Raw genomic sequence first — 15819 nt, 5'->3', positions numbered from 1 at the left:
AGGAACTCGGCTCCTCTGGTCATCTTTTTGCTCCTTTTGTGATGAACCGGTCACAGTTGGTTAAATTAAGATTTAAATATTTTGTGCAAAAACCTGGTATTAATAACATACTGTGGATCATGATCAAGAAGCCAAATATAAGCATTTTCTGAAATCCATTGCTTGGGGCCCTAGCGTGAGCGGTTTGCCTTTAACGGAGCTATTGATTTACAGCTGGTACACCTAGTGAGGTCAATTCCTACTCAGATTTTTTTAGGTGGTTTTAAACAAAGACATGATCTGAAGCAGAAACCAAAAACCTTATGTGGGTTTTCTCTCCTGAGACTGTAACTTAAAATTAACATCAGTATAATAGGCATATTACATAGAGGCAAATAAAGAAGGAAATACAGCTGTCAGAATACATGACAGCTCCCCAAGATGACTCATATCTGAAATCACAGAACTGATAAGATCCTGAAAAGAGCTTAGATTTGCACAACCATATGCTCACAGACTGTATAGCCAAGGGCACTGTAAAACTGCACTTTCACAAAATTTACCATATTAATTTTTTTTTTGGTCCCCCCTCCCAGGTTGCCCTTTAGACAGAGTTCTCACACAATACCCTCCTTAACTGTAGCAGAAGACCTGAGGGGTATTTTACAAATGAGGTTCATCTAATTTTGCTTTAAATGATATTAGCTGACTTCACTTAGCTGACTGATTAATGAATCTGAGTTAACTCTGTTTCAGGGTTGGTCCTTCTCAATAAGTTTATTGTGTTAAATAGAGTTGTTTGGTAGATGAGTCGTATGTATCATGTGATTTAAAACGCTTTGCAACAGTTAGTGCTTGAATAAAAGAAGAAATAGAGTTAGGGAAAAGGCTCCTCTCCCATAAAAGAGTCATGTGTGTTTTGAACAAGTTTTATTTCCTGTGGTCCCTTGCAGTTCTGTTTCCTAAAGGTCAAGTTATATGTTATAATGATAAATAACACATTAAAAATAGTTTGTTTTCAGACTTGATTTTGATAAGATTTTTGAATTTACTTGTGGATAAAAAAAAAGGGTTTATGAAATTTCTCCACTTTCAATAAGAAAGTAATGTGTAGTAGTGAGGAGAGAACCTCCTTGGCAAACTTTCAACAAGCGATCCCTTGAACCGCTTGAAGTTAAACAGTGTAAATACTGTAGTTAATTATAATGTTGTGGAACAACTAACAGGAAAATGAAACCTCAGCTCTACATTTTGTATGTTTTTATGCTTCAGCGGAGACTGCCTGATTTTCCATTTAAAATATCTCTGAAGATCATAAATGTCAAAAGAATACTGGATATATATGCATCTAAACACACATACACATTTTCAGAGCCGCTTGTCCCATACGGGGTCATGGAGCCTACCCGGTAATACAGGGCGTAGGGCCAGAGAGGGAGGGGACAAACCCAGGACGGGACGCCAGTCCATCGCAAGGCACCCCAAGCGGGACTCAAACCCCAGACCCACTGTAGAGCAGGACTGCGGTCCAACCCACTGCACCACCGCACCCCCCCCCAAGTGCATCTAAACACTTAATGCATATCTCAAAAATGGACATTTATTTATTTTTGTCCTTCTGATATATTCCAAAAGTGGACAGATGTGAAATTTGATGCGATGGCCAAAATGTAAAATGTAATTGTGGACTTCCAAACACAACAATGACCACTGCGTACATGGCGTACACACCCCCATCAAGAACACCCTCTGCTTCTGGTGGAGGACAGCAAGGACTTCTGGAACAAGGGGAAGCAGTTTCAGGGCTTCTGGAAAAGGTATAATATAACCTATAATGTTTGTGGCAGCACAGGCTACTGGTTTCATCCATAAATCTCCCTTCTGCCGAGGCCACACAAAGAAGAGCTGTAAGAATGGGATATGCTCTCAATACTGTTTGTGGCGAACAAAAGCTGCGACTACAGGCTGAGGAGAGGCGAAGACGCAGGAAAGTCAGGCTTCAAGTGGAACATATGAACAGCACCCAGCACATCTGTTGCAACTGCGGCAAGGACTGTCATTCTCGTTTGGGCCTTCACAGTCATGGCCGGCGATGCAAACCACAGTGAAGTGGACAAAACCAAGGCGCAATTCCATGGTCTTTCTAGACTGATGGATGCCAATGACTGTATGTGAAGACCAGCCACCTGGCCAAGGAATGTGTAGATCCTCACCGTTGCACCTCTTCTGCAGCAACTCCCAGTGAAAGCTGCTCCACGCTGGAATGGCGCCGGCTAATGTGGCATCAGTGTGGGACACCTTGAAGATAGACAGCACCATCATCAGCAGTTGCTGGGAGACACATGGGAGCAGTGAGGTAATGGCGTCCAATGCTGATGCGTCGCCACTTACGTGGGGGTTCAATCACTACTCAGTCTGTGTGGAGTTTGCATTTTCTCCCCATGTCTGCGTGGGTTTCCTCCGGGTGCTCTGGTTTCCTCCCACAAAATATTCAAAATGAACAAGAAGAAGGCAACACTGGAGTAAAAGTACATTTTATTCTTTACAGATAAACTTGCGTAAAATCAAAAAAAAAACAGATGCTTCAAACAACTCAGACCAGAACAATTTACTATGAGAAATTTACTAAAGCGCAAGTAACAGAGTAAATATTATTAAAATATAATTATTACTGTCTACTTCTGGATGAACACAGTGACCGTGTCACACTTGTGTCAACTGCTTAACATGTCACAAGCTTAATATAAACCACAACTTGTGTAGGGTGTATGGTGCACACAATAAGAAATTCAAAATATATCTATATTTTATGTATAATTTATTAGACTTTACCCGTCCTGGGTGTGTCCCCTCCCCCTCCGGCCTTACGCCCTGTGTTACCGGGTTGGTTCCGGTTCCCCGCGACCCCGTATGGGACAAGCGGTTCTGAAAGTGAGTGAGTGAGTGAGTGCTAGACTTTATAGGCAGTTGGTAGTGTTGTGATTAGCGCTGCTGCCTTTGGATCAAAAGGTTGCTGGTTCATATCCCACCTCTAGCTGTAAAACCCTTGAGCACTGCACTTACTCTAAAATGGCCCTGGAAAATTACCTAGCTATATAAATGAGTAACTAACTGTAAGTAGATAAAACACTGCAAGCTGCTTTGGAGAAATGTGTTAGGTAAATGTGGGTATGCTAAGGAATCGCGATACAAACACAGTATGGTTTTCTCTTGGCGCTGCCAGCAATCACAGTGAAAGCTTGTTAATGGCCCTCCATGCATCCTTACCGCTGAGCTGCACCCACAGGTACAGAGAGATTACTGTTCGAGGCTGATGCTTAGAATTTGGCTTGACGTGTGACTCACATGGCAGCAGCAATGTGGGCTCTGAGCTGTGGGGACACAAGAGTTTGTTCCAGTCTCTTCAGATGTTTTTTTTTTTCACTGGTGGGTGTTGCTCTTTAAATAAACACACAGCCAAAGGCTGTAAATTGGGGGAACTAAAATAAAAAAATTACAATTTAAAAAAAAAGTATTTTTTATATATATATTCCATTAAAGAGCTTCAGTCTTTAAAATAAATTGAGCCTTCAATATAAACAAAGTCTAAATGCGTGTTCTTTGCATGTGTAATATTCACATACACGTATGTTATCATAACTACATACAAAATCATTTATAAATGAAAATGTTTCCCTCTGTGACGCATTCGCGGTGCGTGAATTGCACCGATAGAGGGCGCTCACCTGACCTACTTTTCCACTCAGACACTGACCCACTTTAGTGCGTCACGTGTTTATTGCTGCTGGACTCCACTTCGCGTCTTTGACAGGCTGTCATCTGTGTGCGTTCGCGTCTCCATTATGTGTATTACATATTCTTTCACAACTATTAACAAAAACGAATCTGACAATATTACTCGGCCAGGTTGGGTAGCAAAAGTGATGCGCTCCCGACTGTGGTGTTTTTCCCCACAATTAATAATCATAACAAACTTCATGATAATTCACTGACATTTCAGGATTTATTTGTACAATAGAACCGGGCAGGAAATAAATGACGTGGGAAATATCTAAACGACGTTATGAAGTAAAGAATGCGGGTTTGTATCGAACGCAAACACCACTGCGCGCGTCGCCTTCAACCGATATCCGCAACGAAAGCGTATCTGTTGTGACTGGCAGTTCCGCGCCGTTACTGCAGCCAATAGCGCTTCAGCATATTGAGCCGATTGTCCAATCAGCGCCACCCTTTGAACACCCGTTTTCTTCCCCCTCTGGACCGGGTGATAAACACTGTCACCAAAGGCGATTGTAAACTTGTAGCAAAAGCGTTGTTTTAGTTGTTTCTGTTACGTTTTACATTTTTTTTTTTTACCTCCGTCTTCTGCCTCACTAGTAGCTAGCAATACGACGGTCTCTGTGGAAGTTTCTGGTGAATGGGCTCGCACTGACTGGGCACCGCCGCGCCACAGGTATGCTATGTATGTGACACGACGTAACACACACACAGACACAGAGTATGAGTATGAGGTAACAAACTCCTGAATTCCAACAAACACTGCTGGAGTTGATGCTTCCGTGTGTGTATCGGCTCCTTTTTTGCGATGCTTCTGGTGTTGGTGTGAAAAACGGGGCAGTTAAACTCCTGATACAACGAACGGAGTGAGTGCGTGTCGAAAAAAGTACCGCACGTCGTCGTCAGTGACCGTGTGCTGCAGTTCGATATTACTGTCTCTTTAATTTACAGACATGCATGTCAGTCAGTGTTCCAGAGTGTTCGCAGGACTGTGTCTTACAGTCTTTAGCTCTGTTTCACTGCAACACACGACGATGGTTTCCTCAATCCATGTTTTCCTAGGGAACGCATATGTGGGAGGCGCTGCTGTGTGTGTGATAGTTAGGATGGATATTTGGGGGATTTTTTTTTTTTTTTTGTGCACTAGCCTCTCTAGTCGTCCCTTGTGTTCATGAAACCCCACAGGCTGTAGCACCGTTCTCGTGTGTTTATTACGCTGATGCTCCAAGGCGAAGCTCAGTGATGAAGTGTGGACAACATAAGAAAATGTGATGTAGTTGTTGTGTATGTGCTGTGTGACTCTTTCAGGAGGATTAAGGTGTGCTGTAGAACTTTCCGGGCTGCTGGGAGCAGTAAGCCTCTTTGGCAAACAGTGCAATTTACAGTGATCCTTGAATTCAGCCAATAGTCCAGTGGTGCCATAAGGCTGAATGCTGTCACCCTTGAGATGTGTCACCCAGCTCTGACGCACCCAACAAAAATGAAGAGTCGAGGACTTTTCTGCTGAAAGGAATCGGAGAAAAAGTCTCGTGTCTGAGTAAAAAGTCCGGTACTGTAACTGCCGAAAGCTTACTGTGCATCTCACTTTGCAGGTACCAGGAAGGATGACTGGGAAGCACGGTGAGAGTGGCACTTCCACGAAGACCCACAAAACCATTCACCTGTTCCGCAAGGGGCTGCGTCTCCATGACAACCCCTCCTTGGTGTGGGCACTGGAGTCTTCAAGAGTAGTGTACCCCGTTTATGTGCTAGATCGCATCTTCCTGGAGGGGGCTCTGCGCACAGGAGCCCTGCGCTGGCGCTTCCTTTTGCAGAGCTTGGAGGACCTGCACATTCAGCTGGCTGTGCTTGGCTCGCGGCTGTACGTGGTGCAAGGCCGGTTCGAGGCCGTGCTTCGCCACCTGATTGCCAAGTGGGGCATCACTCAGCTCACCTTTGACGTGGAGGTGGAGCCCTTCTACGCTCGGCTGGATGAGGACCTGGGGGCCATGGGCAAGGAGCTTGGGCTGAGCATACACACTTGTGTGGCTCATACCCTGTACAACGTTAGTAGGTATGGAGTCTAATATACACGTGGTCATTGCATGGAGTTACTGAGTCTAAAGGGAATGGGTACTGCGAACAATAACTGAACTAATTTAATAATGCACTATGGTAATTACACGATTTATAAGAAGGCCAACTTGTAGATTTATTACAAACTTAATGCAGAATATCAGTTGCAAAGACTCGTGAAAGCATTTGGAACCAGCAGCTTTGAGCATGATAGGAAAAGGGGAGCATACCAATACAGAAACTTTAAATAAGTACAGGGGGTTCTCTTTATCCTGTGTATTTATTTTTTCGACAGACAGTCGAAAATTTCCAAGTGCAGGTTAGTACTTTTTGTACAGTTTGTATTGTAACTGTAAGAATATTTTACTTATTATTACTAAAATTTTAATGTGTGGGTAGAGTGCATTTTACAGGGCAAAACACCCCTGGGGCTGTTGACTTTATTACTAATACATTATAGTACAGTAACAATACTGTGCAATAAAGTTGCATGGTCACAGGCCATACAGTGTAATGCTGCCAATAGTACTTAATAGGTAGTTATTAACTGGCAGTTAGACATGTTATTTGATGGATACGGTCTCAGATCATCATATAAAGAGAACCTGCTGTGTTAAAAAGAAGTAAATTCCTGATTAACTGGCAGCAGGTAGAACAGAGGTTAGAGCTCAGTCAGTCAGTTTCTGTCTGCTTATCCTGGGTGGATCATGGTGGTGAAAAGTTTAGCAGGCAGTCCCAAACCTTACTTTCTCCAGCCAACTTCTCCAGCTTCTCTTAGGTGATTCTGAGGCATTCCCATGGCAGCTGTGAGATATGCTGGAGTTATTCTGGGCATGAGCCACACCTCAGCTGACTCCTCTCGATCTGAATTAGCAGCAGCTACTGTGCTCCGAAGCTGTCCCAGAACTCTGAGCTCCTCACCCTGTCATGGAGAGAGAGGCCAGCAAGGGGGTAGCTAGCGGTGACGCTTTGTAATCAAAGTTATTTTCTTCGCTCCTACAGTAGTTCCCTTAGTGCAAGGTACTTGATCTGAATTGCTCCACTAACAATTATCCAGCTGTTCAAATCACTGAATCATTGTAAATGGCTTGGTGTACAAACCACACATTGTATTTTGCTGTAGAGAAAAGCAGTAACTAAATTAATGAACAATATGAAATGTCTTCAGAGCACCCTTTGCATTAAATATGTTGTATTTATTCGTGCATATCTGGCTTTATCCATAATAAGTGAATCTTTTCCAAATAGTTAGGTTCGGTCCGTGTCCATAATTCTGGGGTTATCGTATGTTCCTGTAGGTTCCTGCTGGTTGGCTTGTGGCTTGGCTGATTATTCTTCTCCTCTTTCAGGATAGTGGAAGTGAATGGTGGACATCCCCCACTGACCTACAAGAAGTTCCTCCAAGTCCTGTCCACCATGGGGGAGCCTGACCGGCCGGCAAGGGAAATCACAGCACAAGACTTCCTGTAAGCTTACCTGGCTGCAGTTGCTGATTAAGCATCAGTAGACTCTTGCGAGTGTGCAACCACTGTTGCATATTCAAGAAATAATATTTTTATGTTTGTGGGAGTCATAATTTGACCCGCATTCTACACAGCCTATAATAGGCTGTTTTGCATACAAGTGACTATGCTGCAGTGAGCAGAATTTAATTGAATGCTCCACACTGTGAAGGAGGAACAACATGCAGTTAGTGAGTGGGTGTGTTGGCATCTCTGAGACAGGAAATTCTCCACGCAGTACTACAGGGCTACCATTGCTCAGATGCTTCAGTCATAACTGGACTGCACAGTTTAGTACCAGAAGTAAACACTGTTTGTGCTGGTCTCTGACTTTACATTTAAAAAAACAAATAACATCGGTCAGATTGCTCCATTTTAATGTTAATTAAATGGACTGACCCTAAACATTAACAATGCTATTGCTAATAGTGGGTGGATCACTCTGCCAAGCTGGGCCCATTTGTTGTGATCAGACAGAGAGTTGGGTTTCCTTGAAGTTTGGTGGATCAAGGTCAGACCTGAAGGTCCAATAATATGCCCAGTCTTAGTGTACCATCCTGGGTAATTGGATTCGTGAAAGGCGGCAACTATATAAATATTTAGCTACATAAATGCAGTATAATTTTTTTTCCCACAAACAAAAAAAAATTTCAAATCATGAAGAAGGTCTTCTGTGTCTAGCTTGTTGGCATGCATTAGAGGAAGACTGGGTTGATATTTACTTTGAAAGAGGTGTTGTCTTTAGCTGTTTGGGTTCAGTCCTGTCATTTCTTCACTTTCATTTAGCTGTAGCTAGGGCACAGGGTTAAGCCTTTCCCTTGCTGTGGGAAAAGTAAAATAATTATAGAACCATTGTAAGTGCAGTTTGAAATAATTCAGTTGATTGAAAACCTATGTTGACTATCTATTTGAATGGAGACTTGCTTTCTTTCTTGAAAATTGCCTGTTTTAACTACCCAGTCAGGTGCATCTGGACTTTTAAGCTTATTTCTAATGTTTATTAGTTCATTTGAGGTTACTGTTAAAGGGTAAGTATAAAGTAATTACACTTTCTGGGAGTTCTTAAAGGATAAGTATTACAGTACCATCATGTGCGGTAAACTGGTATTTTAATGCATTAAAGCATTTGTACTCCTGACATTTAAGATGGGAATTCCAAAACAAGCGTTGAAATATCCTGTGGTTCTTATGATTCATCATTCAAGCTGGAAATGAACCACAGCTGCTAGGGTATGGTAAAGTTAGTGTGTGTGGTAACGTGTGTATATTGGAGGAGTCTTTCCGCTGAATGTTAGCCAGTCAGTTAATGAGTTCAGTTATTATATGATGATGTAATAAATTATTTCAGCATTAATTAATTTTTAGCACAGATTTATGATTATTAAACAAACATGCATTGTTTTTTCACTTGTTGCTCATCAGTAATAGCTGCATAAAATATACATGCTGTTGTAAAAAAGGACTGCTTGTCAACAAGTGTTACTGTTAGAAAATTAACCTTCAAGCCGTTGGATTCAGTCCTTGATCTTGTTAAATTTAATCCAATTCTTCCAGGAATTGCCCAACACCTGTTGATGCCAGTGAGGAGTTTCGGGTGCCAAGCCTAGAGGATTTTGGAATAGTAGTGGAGTCAGAGGTCCTGTGGCCAGGTGGTGAAAGTCATGCCTTGAAGAGGCTTGAGAAGCACTTTGAGAGCCAGGTAAGAACCAGTGAGTAGAGTACCAGATTCAAGGAGTCCAGCTCCCTTAATATCTACTAATTCAAATGTATTTTATTAACCATTTATATTTATAGCTCGATAGTAGGAAATGAAAAGAACAATAAGTCTACATAAATTATGACCCTTTAATTTATGGCATGCAGTTAAGTACATGCTTTCCAGCTTAGGAAGGTTTTTTTTTATTTTTTTATTTTTATAAATGTTCCCTCCACATTCATGTGGGTTTCGTCCCACAGTCCACAGTCATGTTGAAAGTTATTTGGTGACTCTAAATTGCCTGTAGTTTTTGTGTGTGTGAGTAAATGAGTGTGATAGCCTGGCAATGGACCGGCTGTTCACGGTGTACCTTGTCTCGTGCCAAGTGCAATTGGATTGACTCAATGAATTGAATTTTATTTAAAAAATGCTATTTACTGTACATAGCTTTAGAGTTATAGCCTATATCGCTTAAGTGCTTTTGAGAAGCTACTTTTAAAGGTTACACAAAATAAAGATGATTATTATTACTATAATTCTACCTAGTTGTGTTGCTCGTGTAACATTTGTAGCCCCTTATACAGTTATTCATAATATTGCCTTTCAAGAGGATTTTGTGTGTTTTTTTTTTTTACACTTCACATTTTAAAATGACAGGTAAGGCTTTACCTAGCTCTTTTGCTTTTCAACATCTTAGCACTTTTTTTCTTTAGGGCTTATTATTTTTAATAGATGATGGGTTTTGAACAGTCTTAAAAAGTCACAGTGTACATGGCTACAAGACAGCTGATATACTCCGAAGAAGCCACACAGCCAATGGGAAACACTTTGTTTAATGTCAGCAATGCTCATAATTAGAATTGAAATTTCTGTTCTCATATGGCTTCTCCTCTAATTGAGAGTGAATAATGTGCACATTTTTTACTATGAATACTAGGATATCAGTGCTGCGTAGGGTCTTGCAGAATTTTAGAACATTTGCATAATATTTGGGACACTTATTTCAGATACTAGTATCCTTATATTTGATGGATGCAATCACAGACTATAGAGATTATGGCCTTGTTTCTCCCTCATTTTCTGTGCCTACTTCAGGGCTGGGTGGCCAACTTCTCTAAACCACGGACGATACCAAACTCCCTTCTGCCGAGCACCACGGGCCTCAGTCCGTACCTCAGCCTGGGCTGCCTATCTGTGCGAACCTTCTACCACAGACTGTCCAACATCTATGCACAAGTAAGCATCTTATACATGCTGGGTCTTTTACCAGCCCTCACTGTGGATTTTTCTGTGTTAACTTATATTACCAGCAGTATGACCATGCATTTAACCATGTTTTACCCCAATATGAAGCTGGACCATTCTACTTGTAGGTTAATATATCTGTCATAAATCTCTCACCCCTCAGTCGAAGAACCACTCGCTGCCTCCAGTGTCACTTCAGGGTCAGGTGCTGTGGCGTGAGTTCTTCTGCACCGTAGCCTCTGCTACGCCCAACTTCACCTGCATGGCGGGAAACCCCATCTGCTTGCAGATTGGTTGGTATGAGGATACGGAGGCCCTCAAAAAGTGGCGGACGGTAGGGGCAGTGGCCTAGATTGGTACAGTGGAGATATATGCTAATTAGTCTGAGGTTTCCCCTTTGGTTTTGCTCAATTCCTCTCCTTTCCCCAAGGCACAGACAGGTTTCCCCTGGATTGATGCCATCATGACCCAGCTCCAGCAGGAGGGCTGGATCCACCACCTGGCCCGGCATGCTGTGGCCTGCTTCCTTACTCGAGGGGACTTATGGATCAGCTGGGAAGAGGGCATGAAGGTGAGAAGGGATGGGATCAAAAGGAGGGATGAACATGTACATGCAAATGAGGACTTGCATGAAACGTAGGGTGGAGAACATGAAGGTCATAAGAAGATCTGTGTATGTTGGCTGGAATAACACTAAGACTTTGAGCGAGGTGCATAAAGGGAATAGAGAAGGACACAGAGGCAAGTGGAATCACTCTAAAGCTATGATTGTGTGACTTGTATGTGCATCTTGATGCTGATCTCTACCTGTGTGCAGGTGTTTGAAGAGTATTTGCTGGATGCTGACTACAGTGTCAACGCCGGCAACTGGATGTGGCTGTCAGCCAGTGCCTTCTTTCACCAGTACACACGCATCTTCTGCCCAGTGCGTTTTGGTCGCCGCACTGACCCTGATGGCCAGTACATTAGGTGAGTGTATTTGATCTAAGTGAGCAATATTTAGCATTACAACTCAACTTATGAGCTTCACATATCTTTTTCTGTTTAGGAGATACCTGAAGGTGCTCCAGAACTTCCCCTCCAGGTACATCTATGAGCCTTGGACTGCACCCCTGGAGGTGCAGGTAGAGGCTGGCTGTGTCATTGGTGAGTTGTACTGCTGCAGGCTTCTTAACATCTTTTTACTATGATTTATGTAATTGTGGCCCTTTGTTCCATTCTAGAATGCTGTCTGACTTTGCACAGTTTCTCTAGGGTTTCATTAATTTAGTTCTGTCATTTCCTGTAATGTCTGTGCTGTGTGACTGCTAGCTGACTGGTCAGACTGCTATAGCTATTACACCCTGTGTACAGTTCATTCTCACATGTCCACGCTCATGGGGGTGGGGGGATTGACCAGTCATTCCAGTATATCAACTACAGGTTCCCCACCCTCTGAAGGTAATGTATTCTGGAAGAACCCCCCATGAGGTGAATTCTCACAACATGAAAATGTAATTACCATTAGTTTTAATGATACAAAATTTTATGTACCTCTGGACCCCAGAACTGACATCCATTTGTGCTAAAACGGCACCAAATCCCATTACAATGGGCACGATTACTTCAGTAGTTTACATCGGGTATCATAACACAAGTAGACATTTGTTCAGTTAGCAGATGCTTTTCTCCAAAGCGACTTTGAATAAACACTATATAGTGTTATCAACCCACATGTTATTCACCAAGACTTACACTGCTAGATACGCTACTTACAATGGGTCACTCATCCACACATCTTTGGAACAGATTCTCTGTCACTCACACACTATGTATGACTTAGTCACCAAACTAGAACAGCATCTCTTTGGACTGTGGGAGGAAACCAGAGCACCCAGAGGAAACCTATGCAGACACAGGAAGAACATAAACTCCATTCAAACTGAGTGGGGATTGAACCCACATCCACTCGCACCACCCGGGTTGCTGTGAGACAGCAGTACCACTTGCTGTGCTACTGTGCCGCCCGTACAATACAACACCATACAGTGTTAGAGTAATACAGTTTACCTTTGTTACTCTACCTTGTGTGGCTGCCTACCTGTGCTCATTCAGCTCAGCTCTTTCAGTGCGATTATGTACCATTTACTTAAACACTAAGAAAACATGATATTCAGTGTTTGAATTAAACCTTGAACACAAAAAACAGAACAGTAAATACTGAAGAAATTGATGAAAACAATACAAGTGAATTCACACTAATGGAACAGGCTGACGTGGTGTCTCACTGCACTCTGACCCCCTCAGCATGTGTTTCCTCCAACAGTCCTGTATGTGTTGCTTTGCGCTCATGTATGAATGTGTGAATTGTACTTACGGAGTTTAGTGAAGTGTCTAAAACAGTAAGTTAGCTTCTAAATAGTGTTTCTAGTCATTTTTTATTGATTTGGGGAAAAATGTCTGCTAAATTAATAGGTGCAAATGTCTTGCTCTGTTCAGCTATTGGGAAGTGCAAAAAACCGAATTTGGTCTTTTTAAATTCGAACAGTTGCCTTGTAAGACAAAGTAGTGGTGCTAAATAAAACTCATAAAAATGAATTCTCATAACCCATAACTGTACGTCTAGTTTAAAATAATTTTGATTTCTTATATGTAAAGAATTTTAACAAATTAATTTTGTGTTGTGCTCACTTGATACACACACACACACACATTTTCAGAACCGCTTGCCCCATACAGGGTCGCGGGGAGCCAGAGCCTAACCCGGCAACACAGGGCATAAGGCCGGAGGGGGAGGGGACACACCCAGGACGGGACGCCAGTCCGTCGCAAGGCATCCCAAGCGGGACTCGAACCCCAGACCCACCGGAGAGCAGGACTGTGGTCCAACCCACTGCACCACCACACCCCCTCACTTGATAGATTGAAAAATTAAACTTTCATTTTGCCCAACATCCTCCAAAGAAAAATTACTGATGATTATAATGAGAGAGAATAGGGCAGAGAATACAGCTACTCCTAGCAATTCTTCATTTCCACAACCTGTTTGTATGCTGTATACTGAAATTTGTACGTTTGAAAATTCCTTCATATATTTAATTTTTATGTTTTGGACCGTCTGGCTATAACAGTATCCAGTTGCATGCAGATAAACAATGTGTAATTGCTAAAGCAGTGTTGTATAGGTGGACATTCCTGCGATGGGTGACAGTGCTCCGTCTTCCTCTGTCTGCAGGGAGGGACTACCCCTTGCCCATGGTCAGCCACTCCGAGGTGAGCCAGAAGAACCTGGCGCTCATGGCACAGGTGCGGCGCGAGCAGGCCAGCACCGCCCAGCTCACCCGAGGTTAGTGATCCACAGAGCTGTACAGGCACTGGCCAGAGTGCACTGTTAACTATGTCCCAAGTGTAGACTGTGTACAAAAGCAGCTTGAACTGTAAGGTAGCATCATAGTATTAATTTACACAGTCGTAAATCTTGTACTGGCAGTCCAGCATTTTGACTAGCAAAAATGGTTTTGATATCTACAAGTAAATATAATACAGGGTTTTTCTTGTTAACCCTCTCTGGTGCCCAGAGTATCTGTAGCTCTCTGGTTGGTATTGTTGTCACTGTCTGGTGTAAAGTAGGGTGGAAAGTAAATACATTATACGGACATTCCTCTCTTAACGACTGAGTTCCGTTCCTATGACTAGGTCGTTAAGCGAATTGGTCGATAAGCGAGGAGGGGCCGCTTACCGATATTTCAAGCATACTGTACTGGTAGTGAGTTTGTGTCAACCATCTTTAGATATTTTTTTTTTAATGTCACCTTTGCACCATTTTAACATTTTTAGTATATTTATAAATGTCTTTTCGCCGACATCTTGTACTATGGGGTGCACAATAAAGTACATACAAATTTATAGACGAAATATGTAGTCTTGGAGATTGCGAACCTAGTGTAGTGAATACTGACCAACTGTGGGAACGAGACTGAGACTGAGAAAGGGTGATGCGAGATGAGATGCCTGACGCTGAGATGCCGCACTGCCATTTCCACGACCAAAGTTCTCGTACAGCGTACAATACCGACTGGTCGGCGAGCTGGTCGTAAGTCCGCGCGTTAAACAGGTAGGTCGTTAAGTGAGGAGTGTCTGTATATAGAAAACCTGATATTTAATATTTATTAGTTGAGCAGGTTTTGAACCTTTCTCTGTCTAGATCTACCTGAACTTTAACTTGTATAGCCTGATGCATAAGTTCTGCTCCATTCTTACTCTCTTGCCCCTCCCACCCCACATCCCCCAGATGTGACAGATGACCCTGTGGAAATGGGGATGAAACGGGAGCACGTGGAGGACCAGGGCTTCCGTGATGGCATATCTGAACAACCTGAGAGGCCCTGCAAGCGGCTTAGCCCTGAGGGTGACTGCCCAGTCACACCCTGCAGCTGGAGCCACGATGGTCTATCCCTTCCCAAGCTCAGTGGGGAGGTCATGTGACCTGCCTGCCTCTTCCGGTCTTCCACACCTGGGTTATTACAAGAGAATGCGAGCCTCATCTGTTAGTGTGTCTACAACCTTTTTCCCCCTCCAGAAGGAATTGTAAACCTGAATTCTAGCTTCCAAACTGTGTACCAGCTGAATGAATGAGTAGCAGTCGGCTTTCAGACAGCCTGGTGCTTAACGGACTGTGATAGCAAATACCTCGTACCACCATATGCTTCCAAATATTCAGTGGTTGGCACTGGTCTCTTCTACTGACCGCTTCCAGCCTAGTTCTATTCACATTGCAAATGGAGCAACAAGTTCATAAATGTGGCAGACATCATACACGGTCTCGGATCGTAGTTTTCTAGGTCAGCACTAACATTCATCTGTTAACAGAGTGCATTAAAACAGGGTATATTGAAGTTTTTTTTTTTTTTTTTAGTTTTAATGGGAAGCTTTTGCAGCAACTTAAAGCTTCATATTTAAGTAATAATGGAGCAACATGTAATTAAGTGATTCAGTAGGAAATCTTATCTGGTTCTAGAGCACCATTTTTAGGTCAAAATCTACACCCGCTTCTGTTGTGGGACCCACCCCAAAAGATGTTTGGGTTGTAGAGTTTTCTCAACTGTTGTAGTCTAGTCATTGGAGATATGATGGAAAAATATATGCATTTCTGGGAGGGCCTCTTGTTTTTGGCCTGTAATGGTTTTATAGGATCTGGTTTTAACTCTTTGAGACTACAGCTGGAGCAATGGTTCACCTTGACTGGGGTTACATTACACTAATTCATTTAGCTGATACTTTTTTCCAAATTGACTTACAGTGGTGAGCTGTCTACAATTATTTACCCATTTATACAGCTGGATGATTTTTACTGGAGCAATTTTAGAGTAAGTACTTTCCTCAAGGGTACTACCACCAGAGGTGGGAATCGAACCTGCAACCTTTTTGGTCCAAAGCTATACCTTAAACCACTAGGGCTACCAGCTGTCCCCACCTGTAAATCAAGGACACTGGGAAGATTAATGAATTTTCTTAATTCATTAAAGAGAAAAGACAGACCCTACAAAATATACTTTTCTTATAAATGCGATAATAAGGAAGTTGTCA

General features: G+C 42.6%; 1 protein-coding gene across 1 annotated transcript; it reads left to right on the top strand.

Annotated features, from left to right (window-relative positions):
- The first annotated feature begins 3922 nt into the window (after positions 1-3922).
- On the top strand, positions 3923-15553 carry cry4 (cryptochrome circadian regulator 4). The gene is made up of 11 exons (XM_029259112.1): positions 3923-4429; positions 5348-5809; positions 7161-7277; positions 8868-9012; positions 10105-10245; positions 10418-10588; positions 10685-10825; positions 11072-11223; positions 11303-11400; positions 13469-13579; positions 14525-15553. Exons 2-11 carry the CDS (start codon positions 5361-5363, stop codon positions 14716-14718), a joined length of 1719 nt encoding a protein of 572 aa, XP_029114945.1. The 5' UTR covers positions 3923-4429; positions 5348-5360; the 3' UTR covers positions 14719-15553.
- The last annotated feature ends 266 nt before the right edge of the window (positions 15554-15819 follow it).

Source organism: Scleropages formosus, chromosome 16, assembly GCF_900964775.1.
Source record: "Scleropages formosus chromosome 16, fSclFor1.1, whole genome shotgun sequence".
NCBI lineage: Eukaryota > Metazoa > Chordata > Actinopteri > Osteoglossiformes > Osteoglossidae > Scleropages > Scleropages formosus.
Note: the sequence above shows the minus strand (reverse complement) of the source record. Positions and strands in the feature narration are given on the sequence as shown.

What these genes read in the sequence shown, in the direction of transcription:
- cry4 (XM_029259112.1), top strand. Translation starts at nt 5,361, where the DNA reads ATGACTGGGAAGCACGGTGAGAGTGGCACTTCCACGAAGACCCACAAA. An exon ending in AGAGGCTGGCTGTGTCATTG is followed by an intron (nt 11,401 to 13,468) that starts GTGAGTTGTACT and finishes CTCTGTCTGCAG; the next exon opens with GGAGGGACTACCCCTTGCCC. An exon ending in CACCGCCCAGCTCACCCGAG is followed by an intron (nt 13,580 to 14,524) that starts GTTAGTGATCCA and finishes CACATCCCCCAG; the next exon opens with ATGTGACAGATGACCCTGTG.